Source organism: Cervus canadensis, chromosome 24 (genome assembly GCF_019320065.1).
Source record: "Cervus canadensis isolate Bull #8, Minnesota chromosome 24, ASM1932006v1, whole genome shotgun sequence".
NCBI lineage: Eukaryota > Metazoa > Chordata > Mammalia > Artiodactyla > Cervidae > Cervus > Cervus canadensis.
The window spans coordinates 21,527,759-21,543,401 of record NC_057409.1 but is presented as its reverse complement, the minus strand read 5'-3'; the positions used below and the strand labels follow the sequence as shown (position 1 = coordinate 21,543,401).

At 37.8% G+C, this 15,643-nt stretch overlaps 1 protein-coding gene across 1 annotated transcript in view; it reads left to right on the top strand.

Annotated features, from left to right (window-relative positions):
• Positions 1 to 15,643, top strand: part of NYAP2 (neuronal tyrosine-phosphorylated phosphoinositide-3-kinase adaptor 2) — a 303,388-nt gene that overhangs the window by 6,356 nt on the left and 281,389 nt on the right. The window contains exon 3 of the mRNA XM_043445946.1: positions 3,930 to 4,167. Within this exon, the coding sequence (XP_043301881.1) occupies positions 3,947 to 4,167 (221 nt within the window). The 5' untranslated portion in view covers positions 3,930 to 3,946. The remainder of the gene's footprint in view (positions 1 to 3,929; positions 4,168 to 15,643) is intronic.

The window sequence follows — 15,643 nt, the reverse complement described above, 5'->3', positions numbered from 1 at the left end:
CCTTATCTTCGCCACAGTTGAAAATTGTGAAAATCATCTAATGTTAATGACTAATAAATTTGGTCCCATATTGAGCATGCGTTTTCTAACTGAATCTTCACAATAGCATAAGGAGGTAAATAACGATTTTTAAAATGTGGAGACTGAAACTTAAAGAGGTTAATTAACTTGCACAAAGTCATAGATCTAGGGGTGCTTTAGTTTAGGACTTTTAAGCTATTGTGGTCAACTACTCCACTATATGTCCTTCAAGACTGCTGCTCTTTGCCTCTACATTACAAACTACATTTTACATGTGGACAAAAAGGCAAAAAGGACAGGTGGCCCTAGTGGCAAATAATTCACCTGCCAATGCAAGAGACACAAGAGACATGGGTTCGATCCCTGGGTCGGGAAGATCCCCTGGAGAAGGAAATGGCAACTCATTCTGGTAGTTTTGCTTGGGAAAATTCCATGGGCAGAGGAGCCTGGTGGGCTATAGTCCATGGGCCCTCAAAAAGGCAAAGAACGTATGATACTTAAATAGTGATACAGCCCAAGTCTATTTTTTTTTTTTTTTACTTTTACTTTTGAAGACTACATATAATCACTGAAAAGTGCTCATTGTCAAAAATGCTGACCATTGCCATGAGAAACCAGTGAATGTCAACACTGCCAAGCGAATTGGTGCCCTTGTCACACTGTGTTGCAATTATTTACTTATGGTGTTCTTTCACTGCTGAATGAATGAATGTTGCTGCTGCTGAGCCACTTCAGTCGTGTCCGACTCTGCGACCCCACAGACGGCAGCCCACTAGGCTCCGCCGTCCCTGGGATTCTCCAGGCAAGAACACTGGAGTGGGTTGCCGTCTAGAGGGATACAATTTTGCCTTTATCACTGCCCAATGCATAATATGAGCTTCCCCGGTGGCTCAGATGGTAAAGCATCTGCCTACAATGTGGGAGACCCGGGTGCGATCCCTGGGTTGGGAAGATCTCCTGGAGAAGGAAATGGCAACTCACGCCAGGATTCTTGCCTGGAGAATCCCACGGATGGAGGAGCCTGGTGGGTTACAGTCCATGGGGTCGCAAAGAGTCGGGCACGACTGAGCGACTTCACTTTCACTTTCAATGCATAATATGGAGCTTCCTAGGTGGCGCTGGTGGTAAAGAACTTGCCTGCCAATGCAGGAGATCCAAGAGATGTGGGTTCAATCCCTGGGTCAGGAAGATCCCCTGGAGAAGGGCAGGGCAACCCACTCTAGCACTCTTGCCTGGAGAATCCCATGGACAGAGGAGCCTGGTGGGCTACAGTCCGTAGGGTCGCACAGAGGTGGACACGGCTGAAGCAGCTCAGCAGGCAGCACAGTTCATAACATGTGCTCAAGAAATACTTGAATAAATGAATGATTGTAGAAACAAATATCCTCTAGAACTGGATGGCAAAAGCATGTTCACCAACATCCAGTTTTCATTGCTCTGAAGTGTTAATAGATATCACAGTTGATTTTCATCCCCCAAATTTTCATCTAAATTTAAAAAACACCTTATAATAGGATTCTCCATAGTATGCATATTTTACAATGCTATTATTTAATATTTTCTCAAAATAAACAAATTTGGACTCTAATCAAATTGAAAGACCACTTAGGGAGATAATTAATTTTTAGAGGTGCACAATTAACCTGGTTAATATTTGGAATATATAAACTGCACAAAGAATTGCAGGTGTCATCTGGATGGAGAGGAAAACTTAAGGGAAGAAATAAAAATCTTTGGGTAATGCCTTACACAATGGAAATAGACAATTTTGCTCCAGGGCAGAGTAGGAGTGATCATCTTCCACCCTGAGTCATTCTCTCTAGAATCCTTGTAATACTGACTTGGCTTGCTTAACCATGGTAGAAATAATTGCCAGGAAGTTATGCAGATCTTTTTTTATCGACGCACACCTAGTGCTGAAATCCTTGGTAGAAGTGAATTCCCAATAATACTAATGCTTTAGCTCTTTGAGAATCATGTTGCATCTGCTCCACCACAAATTACAATCATTCATAGCAGAATTTTTTTATTCCTATGTATGTTCACCACTTCTGATAGGATGATAATGGAATATAATTTGTCCCATTAGATGGTTGCAATTAGAAGTCCATTTCATTTACCAACTCATTACAGCTTAAAACCAAATTAAACATAAGAAAACAACATAACAGAAAATCATGAATGAAAGAACCATTCATCGATCCTCTGGTTTCAACAATTTCTTACACGTTGAAGAATAAATCCTTAAATTCAGAGTGGGCTTCAAGTAACGTATGGATTGACTGGCAGCTGAAACGCTAATAAACTCTGATAAGAAGTGAAGTTTCCATAGCTACGATCCAGGTTATGGAACATGATTATTCTTGTAAAAAAATCAGGATGGAAATAATTTGAAACGGTAAAAATGAAGGTCTAGGACTTCTACCTTAAAAAGCTCAGCTGATATTTTAAAAAAATCTTTCTGAGACTATTGAAGAAAGTGAAAGATGTAAAGGTGATTTATAATTTTTAAATTTGCCAACATTTTCTCTTTGTTAATTGATTTTGCTTTACCACAATGAATATGAGACTGAGGACAGTAAGGATTAATAAGCTAGAAATGTAAAATACTTATTCTGCATGTAATTGATTAAAACTCAGTTCTATTTTGATTGATACAAACACAATTTCTCTATCCCCTGGCTTCATTTATTTCTATGATTCTTTGGATACTTCTGCTTCAAGCCATGCTGATTTCTATAGCCTGCTGGCTATCTATCTACCCTTTCATCTATATATATATATATTTTACATGATTGTTCTGTCAATAATATCAACAAGCTTTACTATGTATACACTTATTATTGTTGAACTCTATGTGAAATTCTCTATAGTCATCATGTCCCATAATCTTCATATCAGTGAGCTAAGCATTATTATTTCCATCATTTTATAGGTGAGCTTGTTTTGATTTGATTTTGGCTTTCAGAGTTCCTTTCTGTGGCTCAGGTTTTTCATCCTTCAAGTAGTAAGGATAATCAAAATTGCCATTGCTTGAATGACCAGAAAAAAGTATTAACATGGTTCTGGTGATCTATGATTCTTGAGTTATAGTATGAAGCCATTTTGGAGAATAATGGAGGACCCAAAAGAGATTATTTCTAAGCCTACTTATATTAGAAAAATGCATTTCCTTGATAACTGCTCTATTTTGCATGAATTGTTCAGATTCATACATCTTAACTTTAAATGGCAAGGAAAACACACAATGAGAAAGTTCATTCCAAATTACTACATTTTTTTATTTGAAACTGCACAGAAAAGTTGTTATGGTGTTCAAAAAAAAATTAGAGCTTGACTCTAATATATCTTATCAGCATATGAACACATTTTTGAGAAACAAAATCGTGGCTGTTTACAAAGTGTGATGTATGAGTGCTCAGTCGTGTCCGACGTTCTGCTACCCCATGGACTGTAGCCCACCAGGCTATTCTGTCCATGGGATTTCCCAGGCAAGAATACCAGAGTGGGTTGCCATTTCCTTCTCTAGGGGATCTTCCTGACCCAGGGATCAAACCTGCATCTCCTGCATTGGCAGGAGGATTCTTCACCATTTGTCCCATCAGATAAGCCCATAACCTGTGTTATTTTTCCCCCAAATGTTTACACCTTCACATCACCCTTCAGTGCAAGAGCTTTGAATGTTGATTTGTTCATTTTGCCACTTTGAGGAAAGTGTTTGCTACCCAGGAAAAATTTGTTTAATATTTGCTTTCAACATGCAACTGTGATTTCTAATGAGACATTTTCTCCAAGTAGACTCTACCATAGTCACTGGAGTTTGGGGCTGATGTGATATTAGGAGAATAAGCAACACCTTACTTTTACCCGCATCTCTGATGAAAGTGAAATGTGCTCTCATCCCACAGGAAGTGTTCCTTTTCACATGAAATCCTCCAAGATGATGAGCTCCAATCCCGAGGAAGACCCTTTGGACACGTTTCTCCAGTACATTGAGGATATGGGGATGAAGGCCTATGATGGCTTGGTTATTCAGAACGCATCAGACATTGCTCGAGAGAACGATCGCTTGAGAAACGAGACAAACCTGGCCTACTTGAAAGAGAAGAATGAAAAACGCCGAAGACAGGAAGAAGCAATAAAACGGTAAGTATAAACAAAAGTGTCCTGAGTGTTGCTCACTCCCAGGAGTCTGTGAGTCCTGCAAAGACTCTGATGCTGTCACCTGCTCAAGAAGGGGTTTGCCAAAGTTAGACTTGAAAAGACAAAGTGAAAATGTCTCCTCAACTGTAACAGAAAACAACCCACCTTAGGGACAGGACTCTTGCCTTAGTTAACAAAAGTTGTTTACTTTTGTGTTATGATTATGGAGGTGCAGATGGGATGAAGAAAAAATTCAGTTTCCTTTAAATAAAAGTTCATACTGAACAATCTCTTGATAAAAGCTTAAGGGAACACACACTTATTTAATGTTTAATGAAAAATGCCTACCTTTAAAGGTCTTTGTATCATCCTTATCTTATAATAGAGTTCATCTTTCTATGCAAAGACTTGTCAATTAGACTTTTGTGAGTTTCTGAAGTGGAAGCTTCAGTGTGCGGTCTCTATGCAGAGTTCTGTGGCTATTACATCTCTTGCCTGGTGCTAAGTGTCCCAGCTTTGTTCAAATGAAATGACTTTCATGCTTCAAAACCTACCTGCTACATGCAAATGAGCCTCAATTGCAGCCTCCAAACTGAGGCTACATTTTCCAGTGTATTGAGATCAAAAGAAGGATACACAACTTTTGATTTTTCCAAAAAAATGTTCAGCATTTTCTGAGTGTATATATTGTAGGGGTATAGGTAGAAATGTGTGTTTGATGGAGTCCTATTTATTCAATGAAGTACATTTTTTAAGGGCAAAGAGACAGAATTCAGGAAATTAATCCATCAATTGCCTGGATAACTGAATGGTAATAGTAAGCTGTCTTGATAGTTGGTGGATTTTTCATCTAATCTGAAATTAATCCTTTTGCTTACTCTCTATGAACACTATAATATGAAGAAAAAGAAAATATTCTTTTAAGGTGGACTATTCATTCTTATGGGCTTCCCTGGTGGCTCAGGCAGTAAAGAATCTGCCTGCAATGCAAGAAACTGGATTCAATCCCCAGGTCAGGAAGATCCCCTGGAGAAGGAACTGTCTATCCACTTCACTACTCTTGCCTGGAGAATTCCATGGACACAGGAGCCTGGCAGGCTATAGTCCATGGTGTCACAAAGAGTTGGACATGACTAAATGACAAACATACACACACATACATTCATTCTCATAAAGAAGCAAAGTAAGGATGCACTACTCCAATCGTTTAATGACTGATGCGGAAGAAGAGGGAGAGAAACAGGGAGAGAGACTTGGAAACAAAAGTATAGAAAGAACTTTTCTAGAGGATCATTGTGAAAGAGTGCCATCTTTTTCTCTGGACTATTAAAATAGAAATCCATTCTATTACCAAATGCCCAAATATTTATAAAATTGCATGCTTCATAAACATGTTAATAATCACATATGCTTTTTGTAAGATGTTGTTTATTTCTACCCAGTTTTAGTTGACATCACAGGTTCCTTTCTTACAATAAATTTTTTTCTGCAAAGTACCTCTGATAAACTTCTATATGTATATGAACATTTTAAATTACTTCTGTGAGTCTAATATTTCTGAAACTCAAACAAGAAAGGAAACTCATGATTTTTAAAATAACTTCATATATAAAATCTACAGTTTCCCAATCTTGCCATTAAAACTCATGAATTCATTATTTTCTCTAAACATAGGGACAGAATTATTTGCTGAATTGTTCTATTAGACTATACAGAGCACCCACAGTGTGCTTATCACTGTACTATTAGATTCTGTGTTTCATCTACAACCTTCAGAAAGTTTCTATCTAAAGATCTATAGATGTTAAGACAGCAAAAATGACTCATTCTTAGGTGGTCAAGTGTTCAAAGAGACATAATTCCAAGAAGTCTATAGCTCAGGGAACAGGAATAGGAATTTAGGTAAGTGACTGTGCAGTTCTAAGAACAGAATCTTAAGCCAAATTATTGCTCAATAATTACTAGGTCAAAAAGTTCGTATGAGTTTTTCCATAATGTCTTATGGAAAAAACCCAAATGCAGTTTTTGGGCCATCCCAATAACTTGCTGTCAAATGTATTCATTGATTGGTAAAATATTTATTGGAATTTTACTGAATGCCAGGAAATGTTCTAGGCTTTTATGTGTGTGTGCTAAGTCGCTTCAGTCGCTTCTGACTCTTTGTGACCCCATCGACTGTAGCCCGCCAGGCTCCTCCTTCCATGGCATTCTCCAGGCAAAAATACTGGAGTGGGTTGCCGTGCCTTTCTCCAGGGGGTCTTCCCAACCCAGCGATCGAACCTGCATCTCTTACGTCTCTTTGCATTGACAGGCAGATTCTTTACTACAGGCGCCACCTGGGAAACCCTAAGCTTTTATGAAATATCAATAAACAGAACAAAGTTCCTGGTTATAAAAGACTACATTCTGAAAGAAGCGTAAAGGAGAGGCAACATGAAAGATATGTTTAAATAAATGTATACAACAGGTAGTAACAGTTTTTTACCCTGTAAAACAAGCCAAGATGAGGAAGATAAGAATAGACTCCAGGAAAGAACTCTGAGATCCTGCAACATCTGAGCAGGAGTATGAGACACTGGGAGCCTGTCGCTGGAGACATGAACCATATGTGGCTATCTATGGCAAGAGGGTTCTCGGCAGAGGACACAAAGTTTGGTGTGCTCCAAGGGCAAGGTGTCCTGTGGTGACCGAGCAAATACTGAGGTTGGGGGCGGTAATTTAATTTCAGACTGGTAGTGGACCATCAGGTAATACAAAGCCTTATAAACACTTATGTTTTACTCTGATAGAAGAAAGATTACAGAAGATTTTTGAACATAAGAATGACGTGCCCTAACTCACCATCCCACAATGATGACTATGGTTTCCATGGGTTGAATAGATGGATGGGGTATAACTGGATGCAGGGAATTCAGAGAGAACTTTTGCAGTGATTCATGTGAGAAATGGTGGTCATTTGGAGTAGGGTGATACTAGTAGAGGTGTCATAAAATACTAAAATTATGGGCACCATTAGAATTTTCTAACTGGTGAGAAGTAGAAGTAGAATAAAAGAAAGGAACTGAAGATGGTTCTCAAGTGTGTTTTGCTGTTGTCCTGGGTTCTGTTGTTATGTGTTGGTTTTATCCAAGACAACTAGAAGAATGATGCTTACACTTAATGAAATGCTAAAGATTTGAAGAGAAGTAAGTTTAGGTTGAATGGTGGGGGAATGGAAGTTCAGTTTTCATCGCCAATGTTGGGAGTCCTTTTAGATATTCAAATGGAGAATTCTGGATGGGCAATTGGATCCAGGATTCATGGTAGAGATCAAAGTTGGGGATGTTAATATGAGAGTCACAGATATTGCAGTCAAGAGTCTAGTTAAGAATCCCTAGGACCTAAAATTAGATAGAATAAAAGCACCCAGGACAGTTCCTTGGGGGCATGTAATTGCTTACATAACAGGAACAGTAGAAGAATCCAGTAAGATGAGGTAGTGAGATAAGAGAACCACCAAAGTGGGTGTTGCATCAGAGTGAAATGACAAAAGGGATTAAAGAAGAGAGATTTTACTGGTGGGCCAAATATATTGAAGCCTGAGGATTGAACGATGCTTTTTACCACATTGGTGCTGACCAGAAAAGTTTTGATGGAGGGCTGGGGACAAAACCCAGTGGTGTTATGTTCATGAGAGGATGGAAAAATAAGAATTGAAACAAAGAAGAAAATGTGTGTGTGTTAATCGCTCAGCCATGTCCAACTTTGTAACCCCATGGACTGTAGTCCTCTGGGTTCCTCTGTCCATAGGATTCTCCAAGCAAGAGCACTGGAGTGGGTTGCCAGTTCCTTCTCCAGGGGATTTGCCTGACCCAGAGATCAAACCCAGGTCTGCCACCCAAGGAAGAAAATAATAGAAAATTATTGTAGGGATTTTTGATGTTAAATAAAATTCACACATACGGAGAGTAGTTGAAGGAGGAAGAGAGGTTTATGGTGTTCTGTTTTCCTGTTTTTTTCCTTTAAGAAGAGAGAAAGCTAGCTTATTTGAAATGCTGATATAAATGATTACAATAGAAAGGGAAATGTTAATGACTTAGGAGAGGGAAGGAAAAATTACTGTGATTATGTCCTTGAGTAGGTGGGAAGGGATGGGATCTCAAGTGTTTCAGACTGGAGCACAGACTGCTCAGTTACAATGTATGGGTGACTGAACGATGAATGAACGGATGACTATTCCTGCGTGAAGCGGCCCCAAACCTGGCTCCTCACACACCATTTTATTATTGTACCATAGCCGTCACACGTGCTAGGAATCAAAAGATGTAGTATGTCTCTTGCTATCAGTAACTTTTACCTACTCTCTCCTACAGTCTTTCATCAAATATTTTTCTGGAATTTAAAATGTAAATATTTTTGGAAGGAGCAAAACACTAGTAAAATCTCCTAAATTTGGAAACTTTTCAGATGATTTTCTTTTTTCATTTGTTTTGCTTTTTGTTGGAGTACAGTTGATTTACAATGTTTTAGGTCCTCAGCAAAGTGATTAAGATATATATGCGTGCATACTAAGTCGCTTCAGTCGTGTCTGACCCTTTGAGACCCCGAGGACTGTAGCCTGCTAGGCTCCTCTGTCAATGGGATTCTCCAGGCAAGAATACTGGAGTGGGTTGCGAGAGTGTGAGAAGGCGTGCGAGGGTGGGCGAGGATCTTCCTGACCCAGGGATCGAACCTGCATCTCTTTTTTGTCTCCTGCATTGGCAGGAAAGTTCTTTACCACTAGTGCCACCTGGGAAGCCCCTTATATACCTATATATATATATTACATAAATATTATGTATATATAATATTCAGATTCTTTTCTGTTTTAGGTTATCACAAGATATTGAGTGTATAGTGATATACTGTGATATATAGTAGGTCCTTGCTATTTATCTATTTTATATTATATATATATGTATTCAGATTCTCTTCTTTACAGGTTATCACAAGATACTGAGTATAGAGAATAGTGATATGCTATGATATACAGTAGGTCCTTGTTGTTTATCTATTTTATATATAATAGTGTATACATTTTAATCCTAAATTCCTAATCCAAAATCCCCTCCTTTCCCCTTTGATAGCTATAAGTTTGTTTTCTATGTATGTGAGTTTATTTCCATTTTGTAAATTAAGCTCATTGGTATCACTTTTTACATTCCATATATAAATGATGTCATACAATATCTGTCTTTTTCTGTCTGATTTACTTAGTATGATAGTCTCTAGGTCCATCCATGTTGCTCAGATGGCTTTGTTTTATAAAAGCAGGGCTCGTGAGCAGTGTGCAGGAGATCTGGGTTCAATCCCTGGGTCAGAAAGATCCCCTGGAGGAGGAAATGAGTACCCACGCCAGTGTTCTTGCCTGGAGAATTCCATAGACAGAGGAGCCTGGCGGGCTACAGTCCACGGGGTTGCAAGGAGTTGGACATGACTGAGGGACTAACACACACACATGTGCAGTGTGGGGACATACAAAGAAGTTTCTGGATGATGCAGTGGGAGGAGCTGGAGAATCATGAAAGGAGCCAGAACAGTCATGACTGGGCAGGGGGAGGAGGTTCAAGGCCCCCTTGTGTTTGGGATGGGGCTCTCAAATTATTCCATCTCAGTACCTGCTGAAATGTTCAAATTCAATTTATATTGTTCGTATGGGGACAAATGTTCTGGGATTCTGAAAATTAAAGGATATAATAAATTTTAAATATTGTATAGAATATTCTTATAGTACATTTTTAGAGTGCTTCAACTTTGCTAATAGGAAGTTCATTTTAAAAATTTTTGAAAACTCCTTAGCAAGATTCTGGTCACACAGGCATTTTGAGGTTGCAGAGATGGTAACCAAGGCAGAATATCCACATCTAAATTTCACACATATTTTAATACTTTTAACATGCAATTTATGTCATTATACATAAAATTCAACATGATATTAATAAACACAGTCTAATCAATTAAAATTCTTTGTCACATCTGCTGAATGCTCGTTTTAATATATACTATGATTTAATGTAAATGCTGAAAATCTAAAGATGGGGCATGTTTGACCTTGAAAAGGCATTGATGATAATTCTCTGTGAAATATGCCAGTTGCAATTTCAGAAATGTGCAGACTGCCAGGGATTGCTTAAAAAATGGAAATAGGATTTCCTGTGATTGACCTTCTAGATCACATATGTGCTGAAATGCCTTTTGTGTTGAAGCTTGGAAGCTTAAAACACTGAGCGCTTAGGAAAAAATCTCCTCATCACATTCTCAGTGTTCCAAGTCACTTGGGCTTTCTGAGCCCAATTACTTATTTTCAAACTGTCGAACCCATTTTTTGCTACTAACTTCCTTATACTTTCACTTCCATTTCTCAAATGGGATTTGACTGAAAAATCTTATTGGATAGAAAATTTTAAATAAATAAAAAGTGATTCTCAGTACTTTACTCAACAGCTCCAAATAACATTTGGTGGGAAAGAGAGAGAAAGACTCAAAAGGCGAAAAGTTAATGGAGAATGAGAAATATTCCAGTAGCTCATCATTTCTGCTATGTTAAAATTCTAATGGTTTTCTGCAGGCATTGTTAAATGAGATTTCTTTTTTATTAAAAAAAATATCAGAAAACAAACATGCAAAACCTATCATTTCAGACTAGTGAGATCACTTGAAGTATGTTAGAAAACTCTAGTTTGTTACATGTGTGGGTGAAGAGGGATGTTTAGGACACAAGGATAATAGATATATTGAACCATTGACACACATAGGCACTAGTCACTAAGGGGCGGCAACTCACAAATGAGAACAGGCTGGTTACAGACACCAGGTAAGGCAGTACTTATGTGTACCTATTAATGTAAGATCTCCTTTGAAGAGTCACTCTACCAGTAACATCAAGAAGAGCAATAAAAAGATCCTCTGGTAAACCCAATGATTCATGCTTAGGCTTGAGGCTTCTCTCTTCATGTGAATTTTTTCTATCTGGATTCTGGAATTCATTCTTGCATTGTCTCATTTTACTGTTAGTAAAATGATTAGTATTTTGCAAACAATATAGGACATATCCTTTATTTCAAAAAAGCTCCTGGAAAATGTGTTCCCAGTACATATCTTTCTAAGTACGTTTTCTATTAAAGAAAGGGGTCAAATATTTTTTTCTAATAAAACAAATGCTACATTAGTGAAATTCCCCCTAACATTGCAAGTCTGGAAGACAGCTCTAGATTTTAGCAAAGTGGTTCTGACACAAAGGACTACTTAGGCTGATTAGGAATGTCTCTATTCCCTATGGATGCCCTCAAGGGATCTATATGAGGTTATATTTCCTCTTTAAAAGTGACAGTCAGAAACAGAATTAGATTAGTTACAGCTCCTTTAAAAAAAATACATGCAATTGTATATTAAGATATATACTTGGGAGCCATTTATATTTGAAGATTTCAGTATCTCTGTGAGTCAAAAGAAACAAAAGGCCAGGAAAGTTCATCCTTTAGACAATAGAGAAAAAAAATAACTAAAAATAAAATTAAAGAAAATATTTGCTTCCTATTTACTAAAGCATTTCTACTTAGAAAGCAAATGACTGTGATACCAAAATTTAGAATTGGTTGCTATTTGAAATGATTACCCAAAGACATAATTACATTGAGAGCTCTTATTAGAGAAATGTTAGTAGTTACATAAATCCTCTTTAGATTGTTATGGCTTCTGGAATCATACTGATGATTTGCGGCAGAAGACTTTATGGAAATAGGGAGCATTTACTGAAGAGCATTTGAGTGAGAGAAATATCCATTCAGTGCAATGTGAATAGTCACGGATAGGTAATCTTCTTAGGTTTGACTTAATTGCAGGTATGTGGGAAAATGAAATGCCCTGTTTGTGCATGAAAATGGATGCTCACTTTGTTAGGTGAAGTGGAGACAGTTAAATGAACCAGAGCTCAGAAACACTACCATGTCAACTTTTAGGAATACTCTACTGTTAGCCTTAGAAATGACTCTACAGGCAGCTCTAGCTCCAACGCTTAGAGCATAGGAAACAAACCCACCAAGCCTTCAGCCATATTCGTCTATCTAGAACGAAACCCAAATCTGCAGCGTGTCAGGGTCGTGCTGGAATGAATCAGCTGATCTGATCTGATGTGAATTTCTGACCTAATTTTGCTGTAGGACTCAGGGCTCAGGCAGAGAAAAGAAGGTTAATGTGTTTATAAGGGGGTGAGATTAAACAGTGGACAGTATCTTGATAACCCTCTCTAATTTCAGCTTCCTCTTGTGTTTGTGATTAATTCCAATCACTTTTCTATTCATCATTTCAGAGGACCACAAGCTGCTTTGCTTATTTTTTTTTTATTGTTGTTAAAATTGTGCATCTAGATTTCTTTCTTCAAAGTTTAAACAAGATATCTAGACACTGGAGTAATTTTTATTATAGTACAAATTTATGTGGATATTTTTATTTCATAGGACCCTACAATAAGAATAAAGAATTCAATAATTTGCCTCGTCCATCCTTCACTGCTCTTTATTGAGCCAGAAGCCAAATCTACAAGGGTGATCCTAAATAAATTGATTTATTAAAAATGTTCTATATTTTCAATGCTGGAAGGGAGTTAATATTAATGAACTTGTATCTAAGGACACCACTTAGGCTCATTAATATTAACTTTCCCCATTTAGCCTAAGGACTAAATTTGTCCATTTTGGTTGTTTTACCAGTTCACTTTGTAAGTCAGAATGGTGTCTGACTGCTGGCCTCCTGTTTGCAGTAAGGGTTGTCGCAGTCCTAAGAGGATTTATGCTAACATCAGTATTCATCTTTCTACAATTCATATTGCATCTATATTTGTAATAGAGGTGATTGTAGGTTTTTCACTGTCACCTGTGAGGGCACTTAGAGGTCACATTAAGAGGGACCTTTAATGGCTCAGGTTAAGGTAAGACTTTATTCTTCTTATGTACCTTTTGGAGAGTATTTATCCCTCTGGTTGTTGCAACTTTAATTACATCTGGGACCTAGTGTTGACTTTACATTTGAAGAAGCTCAGTGTCTGTTCTATATCTGAAATAAATAGACAGATGTTGGCAAGAGGAGGAGCTTTTTAGAACACAATCCCATGTGCAACTGTCAGTCAGCCTGAGAATTAAGCTCTTACAGGGAGGATATCACAGCAAAGAATGGACCTTTCAAACATCCAAACCTACGGCTACCTGAATCATTGAAAAGAAACCCATTGGAAAGCATAAGGTAATCTTTCTTTCAAAAGCAGTGTTAAATATTTAGAGATGGTTATAGATTAATGGGGCAATAGTTTTTAGTTTAAGGCTTTTTCTTTATACTCTTAGGCTATCAGAGGATATTCTCAATCTTTAAGTAAACATAGCCTTTGGAAAAGGTTCAAAAATCCAGACAAGGAAAAGAAATTATTATGGAGCTAGGGTATGAGTCAGGGGACTTTTGTAACTACTAAAAATGCAATATAGCTTAGAGAACATGTCTAATGTAACAAATGAAACAGCTAGAGCATAGGCTGAGCATGCTAATAAAATAGCTCCAAGGCTTCTGTCCAACTTTGACATAGCCTGAAAGAAAACACCTTCATTATAAATGTATGGGTCACCTTGAAATTAATTTTAATCATGCACTGATAGAAGGAAAATCAAGCTCCTCTCCCAAAATGAATCTCTGCTTGAAACACATGCCTCTGGAGAAAAGTTATTCTGAATAACAGTCATATTTGGAAGTACAGGACAGAATATTCATAGCCATGCTACAATATGAATATAACTAGCCTGCCAGGAAGCAGAGGGAACAATATTTTTTAAGAAAAGCATTTTCATTAAGAGGCACAAGGAAGCTATTTTAAAAATAAAAAGACCAGCATTTAAAATCCATTATTTTAATTAGTAAATTGCATTTTAGTCTCTGATTTGGGACTAAGTATACCACTCAGCATATCCTGATGTTTGAATACAAAATGAAGCGGTTCAGCAGTGAAGAAGAGCTTTACAAAGAAGACTTGATAATTTTCTATCATGGTGGCATTTATATGTGTTGTGCAGTATTTTGTTAAGTTTTTCATTAAGCATTTACTGAATGTCTATCACAACTCAGGTATAGTTCTAGGTGCTTGGGATAAAGCAGTGAACAAATAGTTTAAAAAAAAAAGAAGCTTGTCCTCATAAGATTTATAATCTGTTATGTGTTGGGTGAGAGAGACAGACGATAAACAAGTAAAGTAGAGAGTAAGTTAAAATTTGATGAGTTATGTGGAAAAAAATGAAATAAGGACATTGAAGCCAAGGATGTGGATGAAGAGGGCAGGGGTACATAGATGGACCAGGAAAAGGCTCACTATGGATGTCACACTATGGATGTCACTGACCATGGAGGTCGCTGTTACTCAGTTGAGATGAGAGGAGGATTTGTTGAAGGGTTTGGGAAGAAAGAATGCCGTAAACTGACTCCCAAATAGAGAGGAGGCTCATTCTGGCTGCTCTGTGGTGCAGGAGCATCAGCTGGGAGACTGTAAAAACCATCATGAGGCGGACAGACGGTGGCGTGGACCAGAGCAGCAGCGCTGGACAGGGGGGAGAAGTGGTGGAATTGGAGGTGCATTTTGAGGGTAGAGTTGGTGAAATTTGGAGACAGATTGGCTGTGGGGTGTGAAAGCAAGATAAAGTAAGACATTCCCATTAGCTAGCATGGTGAAGACAGCAGAAAAAGGGTTTTGGTGAGAAATGTTTGGGGCATATTGAGATTTCTCAGGCTTTTGATGGTTTGTTGGTATCTATGAGAATTTCATGTTTCATTTTTGATGTTTTGTGGGTTTGGGATTGAAAAATTGCATAGAAATTTGAAATACTTTTATAAAACTCAAAATTGTACACACACATACTTAAATTTGAAGAAATAATTTTTTTTTTTTTTTTTTTTTAGTGTTTATTCAGCAAAGGGCAAATGTGTAGATTAACCAGAGAAAATGAAAAATTGCCTGAAGGTCTCTGCCTTTGTGCAGATTTAGTGGAGTAAGTGATCTCGATTCTAATAGCTACGTGATCCACACTCTCGGACGCTTTCCAGTTAAGACAGAGAGAACCACCCTCATCCTATAATTTTAGAAGCAAGATGAAAGGCAGGTGTAGACTGGCAGAATACTCGACATTGTTAAAAAGTAAAAATGCTCTAACAATGGGTGGCTTTGGCCATGTTTATTTATGGCCTTTTTGAGATGATGGAGACATAGATAAGTAGTTTGTTAACTGATACACATGGGACATTTTCCCTGTCCTGAGGTATTTCGATAAACCAGGGTTATCATCCTGTTGTAAGATGCAAATTCAGAGTAAAGTTGTGTGTGTGTTGGCGGGCAGGGAGTAATGGTGTGTGTGTTAGGCCACAGGAGAGGATAACTAAGTAGTGGGAAAATCCTGGTGCCCAGGTGGAAGGTAGGATTGGTTTCTTCTACTTT